General features: G+C 34.8%; 4 protein-coding genes across 4 annotated transcripts in view; 2 read left to right on the top strand and 2 right to left on the bottom strand.

Annotated features, from left to right (window-relative positions):
* The first annotated feature begins 1,175 nt into the window (after positions 1-1,175).
* LOC105695886 (glutamate receptor 1) lies at positions 1,176-9,969 on the top strand. Its single transcript, XM_023433030.1, has 8 exons — positions 1,176-1,702; positions 3,819-3,986; positions 4,758-4,993; positions 5,188-5,399; positions 7,263-7,427; positions 8,943-9,058; positions 9,490-9,722; positions 9,953-9,969. Exons 1-8 carry the CDS (start codon positions 1,176-1,178, stop codon positions 9,967-9,969), a joined length of 1,674 nt encoding a protein of 557 aa, XP_023288798.1.
* The window catches only part of LOC105695885 (glutamate receptor ionotropic, kainate 5), a 29,144-nt gene continuing 15,047 nt past the window's right edge, over positions 8,570-22,666 (bottom strand). Inside the window, exon 12 of the mRNA XM_012417892.2 lies at positions 8,570-8,703. The gene's annotated coding sequence lies outside the window, so the exon portion shown is untranslated. The remainder of the gene's footprint in view (positions 8,704-22,666) is intronic.
* LOC105695907 (ejaculatory bulb-specific protein 3-like) lies at positions 13,068-18,872 on the top strand. The gene is made up of 3 exons (XM_012417935.2): positions 13,068-13,265; positions 14,177-14,370; positions 18,579-18,872. The coding sequence occupies exons 2-3, from the start codon at positions 14,181-14,183 to the stop codon at positions 18,764-18,766; spliced, it is 378 nt and encodes a 125-aa protein (XP_012273358.1). The 5' UTR covers positions 13,068-13,265; positions 14,177-14,180; the 3' UTR covers positions 18,767-18,872.
* On the bottom strand, positions 19,007-20,758 carry LOC105695908 (ejaculatory bulb-specific protein 3-like). Its single transcript, XM_012417936.2, has 2 exons — positions 20,506-20,758; positions 19,007-19,566 (listed from the first exon to the last, which is right to left on the bottom strand). Exons 1-2 carry the CDS (start codon positions 20,708-20,710, stop codon positions 19,400-19,402), a joined length of 372 nt encoding a protein of 123 aa, XP_012273359.1. The 5' UTR covers positions 20,711-20,758; the 3' UTR covers positions 19,007-19,399.

Here is a 22,666-nt window from a genome sequence, read left to right as displayed (position 1 = left end):
GTTTCGCGAATATTTCAAATGTCTGCTAAATATTTACAAAATGTACGATATTCGTTAAATATATAGAAAATATAGGACAAATAGTACTTACAAAAAGTACTTTCACCAACAATTGCAGGAGAATGCTGACTTGTCTCGTAATAAAGACATGTTTTTAGAGGAAAAATTTAGCTGTACCTAAACGTCACAGATGGCGACGTTGGTTCTAAACAGTCGTTAGAATAATGAATTCAAGGGATTTCAATAGTTTTACATCTATCTCTTCATCATTACGTTACCGAAATGGCATATGGAACGCTTCAGTTCGTATATTTCTCAACGTAGACAGTAAAAGACCTCAACATAAATATAAATGTTGGTAACGGGACGCGCCAGCTTATGTTACCACTTGCGTAATCAAAACGGCATTACCACCAAAATGAGTATAGATGAATTTTACTTTATCGACGTCGATTAAATTTCTTAGCGCCTTTCATATTATCTTAAGGTGAAGTGAAACACGTCGAGGAACTTGATCGACGTCGATAAAGAAAATTTTTCTAAATGCCTACGTTGCCGACGTTCGTTTCTATATTGAGAGCTGTACCGAATTATATTGGGTATTGTACCAAATGGGATACTCCACCTGTCGTTTTCGTACAATAATTATAAAGAAATCGAAGTAAAACTCCACAAAATCCTCTGGATTCGTGCTTTCTGGGGCCCTAATGGACTGCGGAGGGACCCCCTACGCCATCTGTGATTTCCAGGTGAATTAAATTTTTGTGTCCGAGACGTCGTATTACCATCGTTTTAGCAAAGAAGCGCATACAACACTTTTTTTGCCTTTATCCCGTTTAAATGCGAGTTTATCGATTACCAGAGTGTTCTAAATTGTCGTAAAATTGTTCTGACTCTTTCGATTCTCATATCAGAGCCTTCGATAATTGTATATTGATTCAAATATGAGAGCTCGACGCCATTTTGGTTCTGGTCTGGGCTGTTAACAAATTTTTTCAAAAAATCCAAATTTTGAATGTGTCGGGACAATTCTTAGATGATCACGAGTTTTGTGTCAAAGTTTCGGACAGTTTGATCTAATACCCTTGAAAAAAAAGTGTTTTATTCGAATCGACTGATTTGAAGGATGTTTCACTTCACCTTAAACATTTCAAAATTAGTATTTTGACTATAGCATGATGGAACATCATTCCCTTTATGTTTGGCAGTTTTCAAAAGTACCTCTGGCATTCAACGAATCCTATAACTGGCTCCTGCTGAAAGACGGCACGGAGCTGCCGAGTTCACTTTTGGCCGAATTACCACTGTCACTTGCTTCAGAACTGACAATAGCACTTCGACAGTCGGACTCATATGTCCTGTACGACGCCTATAATCCTAGTTGGAGACATGGCGGCCATCTGAACATGACGTATATGGGCAATTGGACTTCTAAAAATGGCTTGACCATTACGCTGACACAGCAGAAGTACCACAGAAGGGCGGATCTACATGGACTGCTGTTAAACTTTTCCATTGTGGTAGGTAAATCGAGTATAAATAACGATCTTCATCCTTTTTATATTGTTCAACAGATTACACATCGACCACCGCATATGGATTTGATGACTTATATCAGTTCAACATCTGATCCGAATTTAGATTCGATGAGTCGCTTTGGTTACTTACTAATGAAGCATCTGCAGAATCGTCATAATTTCTCGTAAATAATATGCTGTATCTATAATTACAATATATTAAGGTGATATGAAAGAGTCAGCCTACATATATATAAATTGTTAGTGAAAGTATTCTCCGAATTGGGTGTACCGATTCCTTTTAAATTTTACCACGCGAATATGGAGGCTCTGTAATAGATCCTAAAACTGACAAAGTTTTATTTTTCATAAAAAATTAATTAATTTATCGTGGACTAGAACCAATATGGCGGGGTCCAGGTTCGTTTTCGATGTTTTACCCTTCTTGGAGGCTTAGAATTGAAAATGAAGAGTATCAGGACCTAGCTCGTACAATTTAGAATACCGTAAAAATGGAATATTATACAGTTAGATAGGAAAATATGAAAATACTTTCCCCAACGATTGCAAAAGAATGCTGGCTTGTCCCGTGGCAAATACGTGTTTTTAGAGCAAAAATTTAGTTGCAGCTAAATGCCACAGATGGCGACGTTGGTCCGTCAATAAAAAACAGTCATGAATTCTCCGGATTTCGACAGTTTTGCATCAATCTTTTTATTATTATTTTACTGAAATGACAAATGGAACGCTGCAGTTCGTATAATTATCAATGTAGACAGTAAAAGACTTCAACATAAATATAAATGTCGGTAACGGGACGCGCCAGCTTATGTTCCCACTTGTGTATTCAAAATGACGTTACCACCAAAAAGAGTATAGATGAATTCTTATTTATCTATACCCTTTTTTTTTCTTTTTAAATTTCGGAATTTTAAATTTCTTAGCGCCATTCATATCACCTTAACCCTTTGCACTCGAGAGATGACGCTTATTGTTAGTCACCATTTGGTCCGATGTAGCAAGTCGAGGTGAGTCTCGGTCAGGATTTGGTTTGACGCAGAAACCCGATCGGCAACAATGGATATGTGCCCATAATTATGAAAGTGGTCTAAGTCATATATTTTTTGTTTCGAAATTACATTGAATTAATTTTGTTTGAAATAATATGGCGTGAAATAACTGATAAACTCATTTTTTTTTTAATTTTGACTTAGACCACTTTCATAATTATGAGCACATATATATGTTTGTATAATTTGACGAAGTGTATAACGATACCTCTTGTCATTTAAGGAGGTATTATCGTCTTGAAGCTTGTTTTTTAAGTAATTTTTAGGAATTAAATGTGCGAAAATCTACCAAACTAAATCTATCAAACCTACAGTGCCGGGGTGTTTGACAAATATTAAGACATGTTTCAACTAGCAACACACATTTGTATGAGATTCTTGTCGTCCGAAACGGAAGAACAAACATTTTTTTTTTAATCTATACGAATGTAGTTATGGTCCGAACTAGAACTAAGTAACTACGAAATTTTTTATCGGAATCGCAGCTGTTTGAAAATTAAAGATTCATTTTTCCGGATAATTTTCTACTAAAATGGATCATTTTCTTGACGTTTGAGAAGCAAATCACAGACGTCAATGCGATGACAAATTTCTTTCCGCAAGAACACGAGGGATCCATATGTCGAGCTTTGAAATTAAACCTAGGCGTTTCAAATGATCATGAACGGTCGAATTCGATAAATTTAATCTCTCAGCGATTTCACGAGTTGTTATTCGCCGGTTTGCATCAATTAATGCCTTTATTGTGTTTTCATCAGCTTTAAGTGGCCTACCAGGACGTGTTGCATTTTCAATATCAAAATTTCCGGATCGAAATTTTGCAAACCAGTTTTGACCCTGGCGTTCTGTCAATACATCCTCTCCATACACGTCGGCTCATTTTTTTCGTGCTTGAACAGCATTTTTACCTTTTCGATAGTAAAAAAGTAAAATATGCCGAAAATGCCGCATACAAAGTAATAATACAGTCCTTAATATTCAACAAATTTTCTTCTTTCACATGTAAGGATACATCAAATATTATAATATAATAGTTTTATACGTTAATTCGTTTTATGTTAGTTACTCATTTTAAGTTAGATGGATGAAATTCCCCAAGTATGCGAGAAATCGTCTCAAATTGTTGGTTCGTCAGGGCGAAAAAGGCCTCGAGTGCAAAGGGTTAAAATTGCACTAGATAATTAAAATAGATGTATCATTATTCTTGATCTTGATTGACTCTTTTTGGCAGAATGAACATCCTCCCCACGAAATCCTGGGGATATTTGATAAATGGGTCGTTTGACGGTATGATGCGACATTTTATAGATGGAATCTCGGATGCAGGCATCACGCCAGCCCAAATGAAACCAGAAAGGATTCATTACGTCGACCTAACAGTAAAAATTTGGGTTGCCAAGTAATTGTTTTCCGTCTAACTTGCAAATGCATTGCAACTGATTCTATGCTCGTTAAGGTGAAGTGAAATCATCTAGGGACTTGATCAACGTCGATAAAGAAGATTTTTCCGAATACCTACGTTGCCGATATTCGTTTTTATATTAATGGCTGTGTCGAATTATATTGGGTATTGTATTAAATGGCATACTCCACCTGTCGTTTTTGTACAATAATTATGAAGAAATCGAAGTAAAACTCCGGAAATCCTTTGGGTTCATGGTTTCTGGGGCCCTAATTGACTGCAGAGGGACCCCCTGAGCCATCTGTGTTTTTCCAAGTTAACTAAATTTTCGCTCCGAGATCTCGTATTACCATCGTTTTAGCATCGAAGTGTATAAAACACTTTTCTTGCCTTTATCCCGTTTAAATACGAGTTTATCAATTACCACAGTGTTCTAAATTGTCGTAAAATTGTCCTGACCCTTTCGTTTCTCATATCAAAACCTTCGATAATTGTATATTAATCGAAATATGAGAGCTCGACGCCATTTTGGTTCTGGTCTGGGCTAAGTTAACAAATTTTTTCAAAAAATCCAAATTTTGAATGTGTCAGGACAATTCTTAGATGATCAGGAGGGATGTGTTAAAGTTTCGGACAGTTTGGTTTAATACCCTTGAAAAAAAGTGTTGTATTCGAATCGACTGATTTGAAGGGGGTTTCACTTCACCTTAATGAATCTAAATAGAGAACGTATTTAAATATACACTTACAATTAGCCTTACCTTCTAGGATATGCTTCCTCTTTCGACATCCAAAAAAGAGCAACTTGGGAAACAAATTTATCAAACCGTTCACACCAGAAGTATGGTGGACCACAGTTGCACTTGGAATCATTTGTTGGTTTGCAATGTCAGTGACAATTTTATGCAAGATTTGGTTCGGAACGTCGGACCCTCTTAATGATCTAGACAATGATCCAGTAATGGGATCGGGTCTAATGACAATCGCTATGATTTGCCAACAGGGTAAGTGCGATGGGGAAAGAAAAAATCTTAAATGAGTTAAAACATAATTACAACAGAAAAGTTGTATATAATATTCTTTTATTAACTAAGTAATAGAAAGAAATCGATAATAATATCTTCATATTAATTCCAAATCTAATAAATAAAATATAATTAAAGATTTGCAATAGCTTATATTATTTTTATGTTTATAGGCTCACATAAAGAACCTCGAACTTATTCTGGGCGGATTGTCTTTTTAGCCTGCATTTTTTTCTCTCTAATGCTTTACCAATTTTATTCAGCGAGTATTGTTGGGTCATTGCTCGCAGAACCTCCGCGGTATATTAAAACATTAAAGGATCTTTTAGACAGCGACATGGAAATTGGAATTGAAGATATAAGCTATACCTTCGATTTCCTGCATGTAAGTAGTGTTGGATTCCGGTGTTGAAGCGATAAAATTGATTTTATTTTCAACAACTTTACAACTTTGAATCCGATAAGGACCTTAGGAGGTATTGGGTTGTTCGGAAAGTAATTTCGTTTCTTTTTGTGAAAATGAAAGACGATTTTTTTATAGCGAATAAATATTTTATTGAATTATATATTGTTCATTCCGATCCAATACCTTTTGCCATCTTTCTGGCAGTAGCATGATTCCACGCTCATAAAATGTTTGGTTTTTGCTGTCAAAAAACTGATCCAGGTGATTTTTGACCTCCTCATTTGACGTAAAGGTTTTACCGTCTAAAAAATTTTGTAGAGACCGGAACAAGTAATAATCAGAAGGTGCCAGATCTGGAGAATATGGTGGGGGTGGCAGTATATCCCATCCAAGCTTTAGAAGCTTTTGGCGAGTTAAAAAACTTGTATGAGGTCTCGCATTATCTTGGTGAAACCCTACACTTTTCTATTGATCGATGCTGGTCTCTTCTGTTTAAGTGAATCATTCAATTTGTCCAGCTGGTGACAGTACACTTCAGAATTGATCGTTGTGTTGTTCGGTAGAATCTCAAAAAAAAAGACGATTCCTTTGAAATCCCACCAAACAGATACCATCACCTTTTTTTGATGAACTTCGGCTTTCGAAGTTCTTTGAGCCAGTTCATCTTTTTTACTCCATGATCTCTTGCGTGTAACATTGTCGTAGACAACCCATTTCTCGTCCCCAGGGATGATGCGCTTCAAAAATGGATCATTTTCTTGACGTTTGAGAAGCAAATCACAGACGTCAATGCGATGACAAATTTCTTTCCGCAAGAACAGAGGAATCCATATGTCGAGCTTTGAGATTAAACCTAGGCGTTTCAAATGATCATAAACGGTCGAATTCGATAAATTTAATATCTCAGCGATTTCACGAGGTGTTATTCGCCGGTTTGCATCAATTAATGCCTTTATTATGTTTTCATCAGCTTTAAGTGGCCTTCCAGAACGTGGTGCATCTTCGATATCAAAATTGCAGGATCGAAATTTTGCAAACCAGTTTTGACCCTGGCGTTCTGTCAATACATCTTCTCCATACACGTCGGATAATTTTTTTTCTTGCTTGAACAGCATTTTTACCTTGTCGATAGTAAAAAAGTAAAATATGCCGAAAATGCCGCTTTTCACTTTCCATATTTGAAAGGGTACCACCCAAAAACTACTGCGTAGAATCAATTAAACTTTTTCACAAGCAAGCCTTGCTAGATCAGCTGTCAAAATATATAACGATTATGCGGCTTAAGTGTGAAGTTGGCCGTGAAAAAAAAAAATTAAGTCCTCTATTGGGAAACAACGAAATTACTTTCCGAACAACCCAAACATCCACATTCCAAACATCTAGTCCTTTTGTTAAAGCAAAAACACGTACGTGTGAGAAATCTAAAAGCTTGGTTGACTCGTAGGTTCGGAAAGGAATTCACTCCAGTGATTCGTCGAGGGTTTTAGATAGGAAATAATCAGTTTTCTAGAAACATGCATGAGTAAATTGGAGCAATCACGGGATGTTTTCTGATCGGAGGTTTCGGGGCAGTTCGTGGACTCAATGTGGATAAGGATAAGGATAAGGATAAGTGAGGGCAGGGTGCTAGTTTTGGACCGTGTTTCTTAGGAATATGCTTAGGCTCTAGATATGTAGACTAACCTAAGTATTAATATTATAATAATGACCTAACAGTCGAGTTTAGACGCGTCATCCAACAATAGTTTTATTATCTAATTTATGTCCTATACGATCATGGTTAAATTTGTAGTTAACATTCACCACTGCGACAGATCATTCAGCTTTTTTCTATTGTGATAGTCCTCAACGGATCCCGTGGTTCAGGAATTCAATAAGAAAAGGATAATACCTAACGGGAAGAGATCAAGAACCCCCACATATGATATCGAAGAAGGTCTCCAAAAGGTAAAAAAAGGTGGTTTTGCATACCACATTGACACCTCAACTGCTTACAAGATTATTCAGGTGAATCCAGATGTAATATAATGTATTTATCTCTTGTCGGTCGCATGGCACCTCTGATATGACTGTATGTATTGGGTTGATGCATAAGTCATTGCGCATTTTTTCAAATATAAAAATGCGCGCAGAAATGAAATGTTTTAACACAATGTTATATGTTATTTTAAAGAGACATTTTTGCTCTACATGACAGTGTTTTAAGGTGAAGTGAAACCCCCTTCAAATCAGTCGATTCGAATACAACACTTTTTTTTAAGGGTATTAGACCAAACTGTCCGAAACTTTGAAAGTGGACTGGCATTAAGGTGAAGTGAAACCCCCTTCAAATCAGTCGATTCGAATACAACACTTTTTTTTAAGGGTATTAGACCAAACTGTCCGAAACTTTGACACGTCACTCCTGATCATCTAAGAATTGTCCTGACACATTCAAAATTTGTTTTTTTTTTAAATTTGTTAACTCAGCCCGGACCAGAACCAAAATGGAGTCGAGCTCTCATATTTTGATCAATATACAATTATCGAAGGTTTTGATATGAGAAACGAAAGGGTCAGGACAATTATACGACAATTAGAAAACTCTGGTAATCCATAAACTCGCATTTGAACGGGAAAAAGGCAAAAAAAGTGTTGTATGCGCTTCTATGCTAAAACAATGGTAATATGAGGTCTCGGAGTAAAAATTTAGTTAACCTGGAAATCACAGATGGCGCAGGGGGTCCCTCTGCAGTCAATTAGGGCCCCAGAAACCATGAATCCAGAGGATTTCTAGAATTTTACTTCGATTTCTTCATAATTATTGTACAAAAACGACAGATGGAGTATGCCATTTAGTACAATACCCAATATAATTCGACACAGCTGTTAATATAAAAACGAACGTCGGCAACGTAGGTATTTAGAAAAATCTTACTTATCGACGTCGAACAAGTTCCTCAACGTGTTTTACTTCACCTTAATGGTATTGTTAGATTTAATTTTTGAATCCATTTCTTGTGCCAATTCTCTGGTCGATTGTCGCGGGTTTTCATGGATAAGCTGGTTCAATCGCTCTTCGTCAAATTCAACCGGGCGTCCAGAGCGTTTTTTTGAGGTCGAAATTTCCATTTTTAAAGCGCAAAAACCACCATTGAGCCGTCCTTGTGGTCATAGCTTCTTCTCCGTATATAGCGCAAATTTCACGAGCCACTTTGGAAGCATTTGAGCCGCGATTAAACTCCATCAAAAGAAAGTGTCGAAAATGCTCATTTTTGTCCACTTGACTCTCCATTTTAATTGCCTGAAAATTCAGAAAAATTAAATCCAACAAAAATATTAAACACTGTCTTGTAGAGCAAAAATGTCTCTTTAAAATAACATATAACGTTGTGTTAAAACATTTAATTACTGCGCGCATTTTTATATTTGAAAAAATGCGCAATGACTTATGCATCAACCCAATATATAAAGCTTTAGCTTCTGATTAGAGTTAAGTAAAAACAGAAAAAACGATAAAAAATGAAAAAGTTTTCTTTTCAGGACACCTTTACTGATGACGAAATCTGTGATTTGCAAGACGTACATCTCTTTTCTCCCAGGATAGCATATTTAGCTACAGCCAAGAACTCACCTTTTAAAGAAATCTTAACTTATGGGTTAGTGTTCGTAAATATGGAACTTAATTAGGTGTTTTTTAGATCGTTTTTCCAAGACAACAGTATATTTATTGTAGGTGCCGAAAAACCCATCCCTAGTAGCGTAGAATAATTTCTAAATATTTGTTTGTGAACTTTGCTAAATATCTCAAGCGACAGATGTTTTAAGATGTTTTGTAAATTTCATTCGAAGATATCTGAAATTTTGATGAAAATCTCAATGACATATTTAGTTTCAATAATTTATAAACATATNGGTTTTATCGAAATATTGATATTCTACAAATATTTCATTTTTACATGAATTTTTTTATGACGAATCAGGATTTTCTCTTAAAAATTCTTGAACAATTGGATAATGTATGCTGCTGTATGTTGTAAAGTGTTTATAATATTTACTTGTGCCTTTTCCTTCTTTTTGTTTTATCTAGAACTCGACAAATGGTGGAGAGCGGTTTAATACGACGACAATACAGTTTTTGGAGTACACCACAACCAAGATGTTTCCGAAATCACAATACCGAACCTTCCCCGGTGACTTTTGACGAATTTGTTCCAGTTATTTTCTTGTTACTTATTGGAATAATGGTGTCCATTGGGGTTGCGATGACTGAAAGTCATGTCAAATGTCAAGCTCGCAAAGATTTCGCAATTTCGAGAAAATGTAGATTTTTAAAAAAATATAGGAAAAAGTCTGTTTACTGAAAAAGGTTTTAATTTGAGCGCAAATGAACACAACTGAGCAGAGATATATCGTTACAAAAATACGTTTATAGATGCTCATTAAATAGAATGTTTAAATTATGAATTATATAACAATGTATTTTGAGTGCATGACGTAACAGCCACGACTGAATAATATGTAATGGACAGTTCAAATGTTATTATTTGCAGACACGCAGTACAATTGATCTTATCAAGCAATACCTTCTGTGTAAAAAAAATGATAAGTTCATTATCTGATTGTAATTCTGATGGAATGCATATTAACGAAGCTTATAAAAATACTGGCGGGAAAAAATGTTTGCTGCATCTTGACTTACCGACAAGAATCAAAGAACGACGAATTTGAGCACCATTTGCAAAAAAATTCATTTTTCACAATGCATCGATGTTTATAATGTGCACTTTTTTATTTATGTTGTATTCATGAAATACGCGTAATATTTATTTTAGGTGCTTCAATCAACCTGGTATTTAATTGCAAACTGTAATTAAGTAGAAGATGCATTTCCCGAGTCAACATTTTTGGCCAATTTTATAAAGTCAGTACGGACTTGATGCAGACCAGTTTCGGGCGCGACAGCAGTACCCACTGAACCTAACATATATGTAACATTAAACTAACAAATAACATAACGTTTGTTACAATGTAATAACCTAACAGTCACGTAACATAGAGCTAACTAGCTACATGACATTTGTTACAATGCAGTAACATAACAGTAATGTAACATGGAGCTAACAGGTTACATAACATTTGTTACTATCATAGCTATATAAATGTAGCATAACTTTCTTACTCTCATCTTACATTATGTTATTGCCCTGATATTACTGTGTATATGGAGCACGTATTTGTAACAAAATAGAACTATGTTGGTGCTAACTGTCATTTATTTTATTACATCATCGTCATCGTCAAAGGCCATAAGATTAATATATCTCATGTTTTGTTTACTACTCGTATGAAAAAATGTGACTTTAATTAGTACGCGCATATAGATTATCAGTCATTGTTTGCTAGTCGAATGAAATCCTAATTGTCTTTAAGTAAAATCAGATAGTTTATCATTGCGTAATTTAATTGAAAGTCTGATTTGTCATTTAATATTTATTTAACTATTGTCAAGTACCAACAAATAATTAATAATAAAAAATTATATAATATTGGATAAAATTGCGTGATCTTTTTTAGTGCGTGTATGAAAAATTAATATTATTTTAAGGTAACTGAAATTATAACATTAATATAACATGTTACATAACATGTTAGTTTCGAAAACGTAACATTTACCCCACAGTTATATAACAGTGTTCACTGGGAAGTTCAAATTCCGACAATTGCAAAAAAATGTTTATATATGAAAAACAGCAGGATTTATGTGCATAACTGTACTAAACAAGTTCTCAAAAGGTGTTGAATTTAATTTTTTTTTCAAATACATATGAATATCTGTAGACGTGGATTAACCATCTATTTTAGATATCCACGATGTATATTACGTATCATATCCGAACGTCTAGCCTTTGAGTGTATCTAAAATAGAGTTCATAGATATCTATATACATCTTACATACATTCAATAAACATGTATATACGGTCAATTTACGGATATTCCATGTTGTCCGATGCCTGGGGAGGACCAACTGTTAATAAGACATGAATCCATTACTTATTAAAAAATAAAGGTTAATGGGCCACGATCTCATTATTTGTTACAATGTAGAGAATAATCCACTCTCTACCATAATTAATTATGAAAATGAATGCGTAATAAAATTCTAATACATTACCGAAAATAATGCATTGTTTGCAATCCTGTATTTTTGCGCGAGTATTCTTATAAGTAAAAATTTTGTTCCTGTGTGTGATCGTACATACCCGAAGGAGGCCTCAAGCAACCCATGAAATGGAATATACGTAAATTAATTATCTAATTTAGGTCTATAGATATAGCTAATGTATATCGTCTACCATCCACCTAAAAAAATATCTAAAGGATATATATAACTATCTATGTCTATTGAAGATGAAAATTATATATCCACTATTGATCTACAAATATCTACTTATTTCTTGACGCATACAAAATATATCATAGCTCTACTAGACATCTACCAAAGGTTAATCAATATCGTTGAAAATATGTTTAGAAAAATAAAAAGACACCTTATGTAACCTAACATTTTTCAGACATACTTAATGTTTATATCTAAATTCCACCTTGATAAAACTGTTAATTTCGTCCATACTGTGATTTGTTACTTACTTCCTCTTTGACTGGTGACCATTCATCATGATTTTTTACCACTGAGTAAATTATGATTACCAGGCAAAGTATGAAGTATAATATACTTATAGTAGTCGTACAAACTAGGACATAAATATAAAAAACTTACATTATCTATGGTATGCATGATGAAAATATCCCGTGAGTATATATTTAAATCTTTGTCACGCCTACATTTTCAATACATATATCGTAGAATCTACAGGACATTTTAAAACATCTGTCGCTTGAGATATTTAGCAAAGATTACAAATAAATATTTAGAAATTATTCTATGCTACTAGGGAAATATTTCCCTTTAGAGTCCTATGAGAATTTTTCCGAGTTTCAAAAAGTAGCTCTACAAATCTCACAATTTGGGTTTATTTCGAGGGTCCATAAATTATTAAAACTGAATATGTCATTGAGATTTTCATCAAATATTTCAGATATCTTCGAATTAAATTTACAAAACATCATAAAACATCTGTCGCTTGAGATATTTCNAATATGTCATTGTGATTTTTATCAAATTTTTCAGATATCTTCGAATGAAATCTACAGGACATTTTAAAACACCTGTCGCTTGAGACCTTTAGCAAAGATTAAAAATAAATATTTAGAAATTATTCTATGCTACTAGGGAGATATTTCCCTTTAGAGTCTTACGAGAATTTTTCCGAGTTTGAAAAAGTAGCTCCACAAATCTCACGACAATTCGGGTCCATTTCGAGTGACGCCGAGAAGGATGCTCCGTATCTCCGGATACGTGCCTTTTTAGCTGACCCTGGAGCCATGTGCCGGTCCTAAGGCGAATCCGTATGGGTCACGTTCGGGTGATAATTCCGAAGAAAATACCGCGAATTACGTGACGCGGAAATATACGATAGGCATCATAAACCGTCGATCAAGGCAATCGAAACGTGCCGGGCACTGTGCAATGGCCATTTATTGTCCGTGTTGCTTTCCAGCTAACGTACAGATTTATAAACAGGTCCATTGTTCCCCCGCAGAGCCAAAAAACAATATAAAGATCACCGATTCTCTCGCGAGTGGCGCAATTAATTCGTTGACCCTGTAATTGTAACTCGGCTGCCGAAAGAAATTCGGCATCCTCTGCGACGCCATCGGAAAGTTCCTTCCAACAGGTGTCAGGACCACAGGACATTTGTCCTGAATTTGTCATTTGTAGGAAAACGTCTACGGACTCGCAGGTTGGTGACGAAATTCAAATTTGCCAATAATATAAATCCATTTCGCAGAAATCATTGCAACGATATGACAATCGCGACGACTTGGTGAATGATTTCCCGGGGGGAAAGTTTCTAAATAAAATTGACATAGTTTAGATTTTTTAGACCAGCCGGTTCAGTTCATTTGTTTTTCGTGCATATTAACACTAGGTTTACGGGCATTTTATATATACCTGTTTCTACGAGCATCCATCAAATTGACGGGTAAACGAAAACACGCATTTTCTTTAAAAAATCGATTTATTCAAATTAAGTCTGAATTAAACAACACTAGGCTTTACGTTTAAATGAATGATTAATAAGTAAAAAGTCCTTTTTTAAAAATTATCACGGAAATTATTGGAATGCTCGTCCTCTCATCCTCGGAGTCAGAACTAGAAAGAATGCGCATCCTTTTCTTGCCACGACACCCTTTCAAGAAGTTTTCCTCTTCACTATCCGAAAATCCTTCTATCTTTCCACTTTCAATGCAAACTTTCACTCTCATCTTCGCCTTACACTCTCTGCAATGAAGTAAATATATATGAATTGTTTATGAAATTAGCTAGTCCGTCAATTTCACGGGTTTCGTAGAGATAGGTATACTACATACAGATTTTAATAATTAGAAGGCTTAGGAAAAAATAATTGTGTGTAGAAATTCTTTGGGTGAAATGATTAATTTACGATACAAAAATGATTAAAATTAATGCTATGGTTTTTTCGGTGTTTCTTTTCGAAGTTTGAATTCCGTCAAATTGACAGGTCCCGTAAACCTAGTGTTAATGGCGGGAGTGATGAAAGGAGTAACATAACAATTGTTGTATCAATTACATCTCATTTAGTGCGAAATTTGTGTTTAATCGAAGCGGTGGGGGAAATAAACATTTCAGAAATATGGAATTTGGCATTCTGCTGGGGCTACTTCTAATCGGTAGTGGCATGATTCTGGCAGAGGATTCTTACTCCACCATGTACGACCACGTTAACGTGGAAGCCATTCTTTTCAATGAACGAGTTTTTAAGCAGTACATGGCTTGTTTGTTGGACAGAGGACCTTGTACACCCGAAGCACATGCACTAAGAAGTAAGTACTTTCTATAACAGAAAACTTCGTTTCCGTGCCACTCTTCGGGATCGGAAGTATACAAAATGACCTAGAGAAATGACCGAATGCAAAATTTGAAGGGCTTTTCACTGACAAGGAAGGTATCCCAGGTCGATCTCTCCGATTTGATTTTTTTTTATAATATGTTATAGAAGACCTCAAACTAAGCGATACGTATTATTTTTTATCTGTCATTAAACGCTTTAAGGGGGTGAAATCAAAATTCAAAGAAAGGCATGTCAAGAGGCGATTTGGCAGTTTCACCCACAAGGACATAATATTTATTAATCAATCCATCTGGAAAAGCTTACTCATAACGAGAAATTAAAAATATAATTTTCTTAATTAAACAAAAAAAAAATTAAGGGGTGAGCCACCCCTCGCAGGCCTTACTTTGGATGGTGGTTTCAACCCCTTAAAGTGTTGAATGACAGGTAAAAAAAAATACGTGTCGCTAAGTTTAGTCAAAATTTGAAGGTCTTTTCACTAACAAGGAAGGTATCCCAGCTCGATCTCTCCGATTTCATTTTTTTTATAATATGTTATAAAAGTCCTCAAACTAAACGATACGTATTTCTTTTTATCTGTCATTAAACACTTTAAGGGGGTGAAATCAAAATTCAAAGAAAGGCATGTCAAGAGGCGATTTGGCAGTTTCACCCACAAGGACATAATATATTTTAACCAATCCATCTGGAAAAGCTTTCTCATAACGAGAAATGAAAAATATAATTTTTCCAATTAAACAAAAAAAAGTTAAGGTGAAGTGAAACCCCCTTCAAATCAGTCGATTCGAATACAACACTTTGTTTTAAGGGTATTAGACCAAACTGTCCGAAACTTTGACACGTCACTCCTGATCATCTAAGAATTGTCCAGACACGTTCAAAATTTGGATTTTTGGAAAAAATTGTTTAACTTATTCCAGACCAGAACCAAAATGGCGTCGAACGCGCATATTTCGATCAATATACAATTATCGAAGACTCTGATATGAGAATCGAAAGGGTCAGGACAATTTTACGACAATTTAAAACACTCTGGTAATCGATAAACTCGCATTTGACCGGGATAAAGGCAAAAAAAGTGTTGTATTCGCTTCTATACTAAAACAATGGGAATACGAGGTCTCGGAGTGAAAATTTAATTGACCTGGAAGTCACAGATGGCGCAGGCGATCCCTCCGCAGTCAATTAGGGCCCCAGAAAACATGAATCCAGAGGATTGCTGGAGTTTTATTTAGATTTCTTTATAATTATTGTACGAAAACGACATGTGGAGTATGCCATTTGGTACAATACCCAATATGATTTAACACAGCTGTCAATATAAAAAGGAACGTCGGCAACGTAGGCATTTAGAAAAATCTTCTTTATCGACGTCGAGCAAGTTCCTCGACGTGTTTCACTTCACCTTAAGGGGTGAGCCACCCCTCGCAGGCCTTACTTCGGATGGTAGTTTCACCCCCTTAAAGTGTTTAATGACAGATAAAAAAAATACGTGTCGCTTAGTTTTTAGTCTTCTGTAACATATTATAAGAGAAATCAAATCAGATTTGGGATACCTTCCTTGTAAGAGTCCTAGTTGGAACGACGCGGTTTGTTGCTGTTAGCTCAGGATGGGTTTCTTCATTTAATTTAAATTAACATTATTTTAATCAGAGGCTCTTAAATAATTTATTACCAATTTAGAATGTGAGCTTTTATATTGCTTTAAAATAATATTCTTACGTGTGGTTAAGTAAAGGCCCGAAACGTAAATTAACATCCGCCATTAAAATTCCAATCGGTAAAATTTCGTAGCTTCGAGGCAACTCTGATAGAGATGTCATTAGATAGCTTTAATGATTTTACGCTTGATTTGGGGGAATGGAAGAATTTTTTCTGACGGCAACCGAGGACTCCAATATCATGAATAATTTATTAACACTATTTCTACCAAAGGTGTCAAAAGACACCTTTTAAAATTTTAACTTGAAATTATTTTCAAAGTTTAATCATTTTTTCTCAATTAATGTTTTGAGTTTTCGTATAATAATTGTTAAATTTATTTAGCGGTATCATTTTCCTCCAACTCGTCAAAACCTTTTGGTCGAAATAGGTATACACAAAATCTTGGTAGAAATAGTGTTAATAATGGCCTTTTCAACGGCTGGGTAAATGATGTCCTTAAATTTCAAGAATGCACTGATTATAGGAATAATTATTATAAAACGCGTTTTGTATTCGTATTTTCCCAAAAAATATATTTCTGTTATATTGTTCTTAATTCAATCCAATGTTAAACGTTACTTTAAACGTCAAGTGCATTATGAAATCGTTCAAAGACGAATTTGAGCACTATATCCTACTTGCCATTGAACCATTATCAATGATCGCACGTGGATCGTCTCTGAAAGTAGATCTTTTTTAGCAAAAACACTTTTAAAATAGGTGCATATCAATATACTTCAATGATACAGGTTTTAATCTTTCCATTTCTACCGTATCACCTTGAGTTATCGCGTTTTTATGAGTACAAGGAGGTACAAGATACATCCGGATTTAATTGGCGTCCCGAGGGGAGTTAATTATTCGATCATCGATCTCCAGTTTTCAAGGTCAACTACCCGGTTTCATTTCGCGAGTAGATGGAGTAAGACAGATCAGATCTAGGAACGCGTTTATAATGAAGTCTTTTGAAAATAATGTGGACTTTTGTCATCCGTATCCTCTTCGGCGCAACGCTTTCGCATGTTATTGTCTTCAGTTAATTATTCGATCATTAATCTCCAGTTTTGAAGGTCAAATACCCGGTTTCATTTTGCGAGTAGATGGAGTAAGCCTGACCAGATCTAGAAACGCGTTTATAATGAAGTCTTAAGAAAATAATGTGGACTTTTGTCATCTGTATCCTCTTTATTAATTATTTGGTTATTGATCTCCAGTTTTGAAGGTCAAATACCCGGTTTCATTTCGCGAGTAGATGGAGTAAGACTGACCAGATCTGGTAACGCGTTTATAATGAAGTCTTAAGAAAATAATGTGGACCTTTGTCATCCGTATCCTCTTCGTCGCAACACTTCCGCATGTTATTGTCTTCAGTTAATTATTTGGTCATCGATCTCCAGTTTTGAAGGTCAGATACCCGGTTTCATTTCGCGAGTAGATGGAGTACGCCTGACCATATCTAGAAACGCGTTTATAATGAAGTCTTAAGAAAATAATGTGGACTTTTGTCATCCGTATCCTCTTCGTCGCAACGCTTTCACATGTTATTTTCTTCAGTTAATTATTTGGTCATCGATCTCCAGTTTTCAAGGTCAAATACCCGGTTACATTTCGCGAGTACATGGAGTAAGACTGACCATATCTAGGAACGCGTTTATAATGAAGTCTTTAGAAAATAATGTGCACTTTTGTCATCCGTATCCTCTTAGTCGCAATGCTTTCGCATGTTATTGTCTTCAGTTAATTATTTGGTCATCGATCTCCAGTTTTCAAGGTCAAATACCCGGTTTCATTTCGCGAGTAGATGGAGTACGCCTGACCATATCTAGGAACGCGTTTATAATGAAGTCTTTAGAAAATAATGTGGACTTTTGTCATCTGTATCCTCTTTATTAATTATTTGGTAATCGATCTCCAGTTTTGAAGGTCAAATACCCGGTTTCATTTCGCGAGTAGATGGAGTAAGACTGACCAGATCTGGTAACGCGTTTATAATGAAGTCTTAAGAAAACAATGTGGACTTTTGTCATCCGTATCCTCTTTATTAATGATTTGGTCATCGATCTCCAGTTTTGAAGGTCAAATACCCGGTTTCATTTCGCGAGTAGATGAAGTAAGCCTGACCATATCTAGGAACGCGTTTATAATGAGGTCTTAAGAAAATAATGTGCACTTTTGTCATCCGTATCCTCTTCTTCGCAACACTTTCACATGTTATTGTCTTCAGTTAATTATTTGGTCATCGATCTTCAGTTTTGAAGGTCAAATACCCGGTTTCATTTCGCGAGTAAATGGAGTAAGCCCGACCAGATCTGGTAACGCGTTTATAATGAAGTCTTAAGAAAATAATGTGGACTTTTGTCATCCGTATCCTCTTCGGCGTAACGCTTTCGCATGTTATTGTCTTCAGTCGATTTCGTGAAAGACATTGTAACAAACTATTTATTAAACCGTACCAATTAATCATCATGATTGTAGATGTACTACCAGATGCTCTTGCAACCAACTGCATAAAATGTAATAATCGCCAGAAGGAGATTGCAAAAACAGTAATGGCGCACTTGAGATACCACCGACCGGAAGTCTGGGACTTGTTTGTGCAGAAATATGACCCTGAGGAGGTGTATGTGGAATCCTTCGCGAAGTTCCTTGAAGAGGACAGATGATCAGGGAGAAGAGGATGGATCTAACCTGCGAGGATTACGTGAACTGAAACCACAAAACAGGACCGACTATGTCGTGACAATAAAGTCCTTACAATGATGAAGTAAATTTTTTTAGGAAGTTACATTTTTTCCGAACCCCTCGGAATGACTAATGTGTCTTATTAAAATTATAATTGGCTATTTCATAGCCTTTTTTCACAATCGAGATATGGAAATCGGAATGAGATGTAGAGTGTCGTGTTATATCTGCAATAATACAAGTTTTATTACCCATCCATTACGCGTCGAAATCAACGCCGTAATTGATTTGATACGATACAACTGTTCTTACTAGTTAGTTCGTATATGATGTCTGTTTACATTTTGGTACGATAATTTAGTCAGCTGCATTCGATTAAGAATTCAATTAAGAATTGTACCAATAATCACTTTCCTGCATTAGTAAACGCGTTAAAAAATAATATCCTATTTTTTCGCGAAAATGATTATAAGTGGTTAGACTTTAGTAATTACAGAGATGCAATTTTATAATGACGGAATTCATTGTTAATGTGTATATCATGTTTTTACATTGCGAGCCGATATCTCAGGCTTAGGACAATTGTAATGCTGAAATACATTGAATCCTCATTTCTATATGGTACTTTTTCCTTTCCCATAATCGTCGATAAGTTTCTCCAGCAGAGCATTCCATCCCTTCTCGTCATTCTCCACGAACCACGTGACCAATTTTCCAAAATTCACTTTCTGCCTCTCCGTGCAGTATTTGCAATTTGTAACGATGGCTTCAGGGAATTTATCTGTGAATAACAGAGACAGTAAGTAAGGTAGTATATCGTTATCCGTATTTTTCAACGGATAAAGACGAACATATAGCTCATTAATAGTAATTTAAATTACTTAATTAACATTCCAGCAGAGACATATTTCAACAATACCCGTTCACAAAAACTNGTAGCGTAACTTTGTTACTCTCATCTTACATTATGTTACTGTCCTGATATTTCTGTGTACATGCAGCACATATTTGTAACAAAACAAAACTGCATTGGTGCTAACTGTTATCTATTTTATTACATCATCGTCATCGTCATTATCATAATTCATCGTTAAATGTCATAAGATTAATGTATATCATATATTGTTTACTACTCGTATGAAAAATGTGATTTTAATTCATACGCGCATATACATTATCAGTAATTGTTTGCTAGTCGAATGACATCCTAATTGTCTTTAAGTAAAATCAGATAGTTTACCGTTACATAATTTCATTGAAAGTCTGATCTGTCATTTAATATCTAACTATTGTCAAGTATCAAGAAATAATTAAAAATAAAAAATTATGTAATTTTTGATAAAATTGCGTGATCTTTTTCATTAAATGGATGAAAAAGTAATATTATTTTAAGGTAACTGAAATAATAACATTAATGTAACATTGATATAACATGTTATATAACATGCTACATTACTGAGTGGGAAATAATAACTAACATCTAACTTCCATGTTACTTTTATGCTACATAACGTGTTAGTCTCAAAAACGTAACATTTACCCAACAGTTATATAACACTGTAATCATTGGGAAATATGTAATTTTTCGACATTTACAGTGGTATCCTTCTTAATAAAAATGTTTATTGCAAGTTCTAGTCCGTTCTACTTCGTGTCCCTTTTGAGAATTACTGGCAATCTATTATGACGACTACATACAATATGAAAATTTCTTCAGTACCCTTTAAGTATTTGGCAGCAGCCGTAACGCAGGGCGCACTGCCGTAGACGCATTTGTAATATTGGTTCCTCGTTCGTGGATTTGCCAAAATCTCGTCGACGTCAATGTGATCATATTTTTCCGAGTAGAATTCACGTTCGGCGTTCACCAGAATAGCTGCTGCCACGACGGTGAAGAGAACCCTAAAAACACAGGAGAACGCCATTCTCTTCCTACCCGTGTCCTTTTTAAAATCTTACTGAATCTCCAGATTGATTCACCGGTATTTATAAGCACCCTCCTGTAGGTAACGTATTCACGCAGTGGATGGTCAAAGGTGACAGGGAGTTGCCGGTGATCTTGCCGAAGGTCAAGTACCATTTGAGATACATACGATTCCGAAGAGTTTTTACATTCCCTATCAATTGCCTGATCTACATTTTGCTCGTTCAGTGCTAGGTATCAGAAAAACTAGTTTGATTGTGGAATCCCACTGAACACAAAACCTAACAGTTACGTAAATTAAAACTAACAAATAACATAACGTTTGTTACAATGTAATAACCTAACAGTTACGCAACTTAAAACTAACAAATAACATAACGTTTGTTACAATGTAATAACCTAACAGGTACGTAACATAGAGCTAACTAGTTACATGACATTTGTTACAATGCAGTAACTTAACGGCTATGTAACATGGAGCTAACATGGAGCTAACATGTTACATAACATTTTATACTATCATATCCATATAAATATAGTATAACTTTGTTACTCGCATCTTACATTACCTGTTCTTTTACCGGCTCGTGCAATTACAGTCAAGGAGTATATACGTTTACACTAGTTATTGATGGTAAGCGATGTATAAACATTGTTTTATACTATTGTTACCTGGAAAATTGGATTAAAACATCGTTTAAACAGCGCTTAACATCAATCCCACTGAACACCATACCTAACATATACGTAACGTTAAACTAACAAATAACATAACGTTTGTTACAATGTAATAACCTAACAGTTATGTAACTTAGAGCTAACCAGTTACATGACATTTGTTACAATGCAGTAACTTAATGGTTATGGAACATGGAACTAACAGGTTACATAACATTTGTTACTATCATCTTACATTATGTTACTGTCCTGATATTACTGTGTATATGCAGCACATATTTGTAACAAAACAGAACTACATTGGTCCTGTCATTTATTTGATTATATCATCGTCATCGTCATTGTCTAAATTCATTGTCAAATGTCATAAGATTAATATATGTCATATTTTGTTTACTACTCGTATGAAAAAATGTGATTTTAATTCTTACGCGCATATACATTATCGGTCATTGTTTGCTAGTCGAATGAAATCCTAATTGTCTTTAAGGAAAATCAGATAGTTTATCATTACATAATTTCATTGAAAGTCTGATTTATCATTTAATATCTAACTATTGTCAAGTATCAAGAAATAATTAAAAATAAAAAATTATGTAATTTTTGATAAAATTGCGTGATCTTTTTCATTAAATGGATGAAAAAGTAATATTATTTTAAGGTAACTGAAATAATAACATTAATGTAACATTGATATAACATGTTATATAACATGCTACATTACTGAGTGGGAAATAATAACTAACATCTAACTTGCATGTTACTTTTATGCTACATAACATGTTAGTTTCGAAAACGTAACATTTACCCAAATTATATAACAGTATTCACTGGGAACGTGGTTAATACCCAGGCACCGCGAAACGTGGAATATCCGTAAATTAATCGTATATAAATATTTATTGAAGCTATGTAAGATATATATAAAATGATATAATTTTTTAATTTTAATTATTTTTTGGTACTTGACAATAGTTAGATATTAAATGACAAGTTAGACCTTCAATGAAATTATGTAAATGATAAACTATCTAATTTTACTTAAAGACAATTAGGATGTCATGCGACTAGCAAACAATTACTGATAATGTATGTGCGCGTATGAATTAAAATCACATTTTTTCATACGAGTAGTAAACAAAATATGACATATATTAATCTTATGGCATTTGACAATGAATTTAGACAATAACGATGACGATGATGTAATAAAATAAATGACAGCACCAACGTAGTTCTGTTTTGTTACAAATACGTGCTCCATATACACAGTAATATT

The sequence above is a fragment of the Orussus abietinus genome, unplaced genomic scaffold, assembly GCF_000612105.2.
Source record: "Orussus abietinus isolate OABI.00-Male unplaced genomic scaffold, Oabi_2.0 scaffold547, whole genome shotgun sequence".
Lineage (NCBI taxonomy): Eukaryota > Metazoa > Arthropoda > Insecta > Hymenoptera > Orussidae > Orussus > Orussus abietinus.
The sequence above is the reverse complement of the archived record's forward strand: the minus strand, read 5'-3'. Positions and strand labels throughout refer to the sequence as shown.

Coding starts and splice junctions, on each gene's coding strand:
- LOC105695908 (XM_012417936.2), bottom strand. CDS start 20,710: ATGGCGTTCTCCTGTGTTTTTAGGGTTCTCTTCACCGTCGTGGCAGCA. Junction 19,567..20,505: donor TGCTGCCAAATACTTAAAGG/GTACTGAAGAAA, acceptor TGTTATTCACAG/ATAAATTCCCTGAAGCCATC.
- LOC105695907 (XM_012417935.2), top strand. CDS start 14,181: ATGGAATTTGGCATTCTGCTGGGGCTACTTCTAATCGGTAGTGGCATG. Junction 14,371..18,578: donor CGAAGCACATGCACTAAGAA/GTAAGTACTTTC, acceptor TCATGATTGTAG/ATGTACTACCAGATGCTCTT.
- LOC105695886 (XM_023433030.1), top strand. CDS start 1,176: ATGATGGAACATCATTCCCTTTATGTTTGGCAGTTTTCAAAAGTACCT. Junction 5,400..7,262: donor ATACCTTCGATTTCCTGCAT/GTAAGTAGTGTT, acceptor CTATTGTGATAG/TCCTCAACGGATCCCGTGGT. Junction 7,428..8,942: donor CTGCTTACAAGATTATTCAG/GTGAATCCAGAT, acceptor TTTTCTTTTCAG/GACACCTTTACTGATGACGA.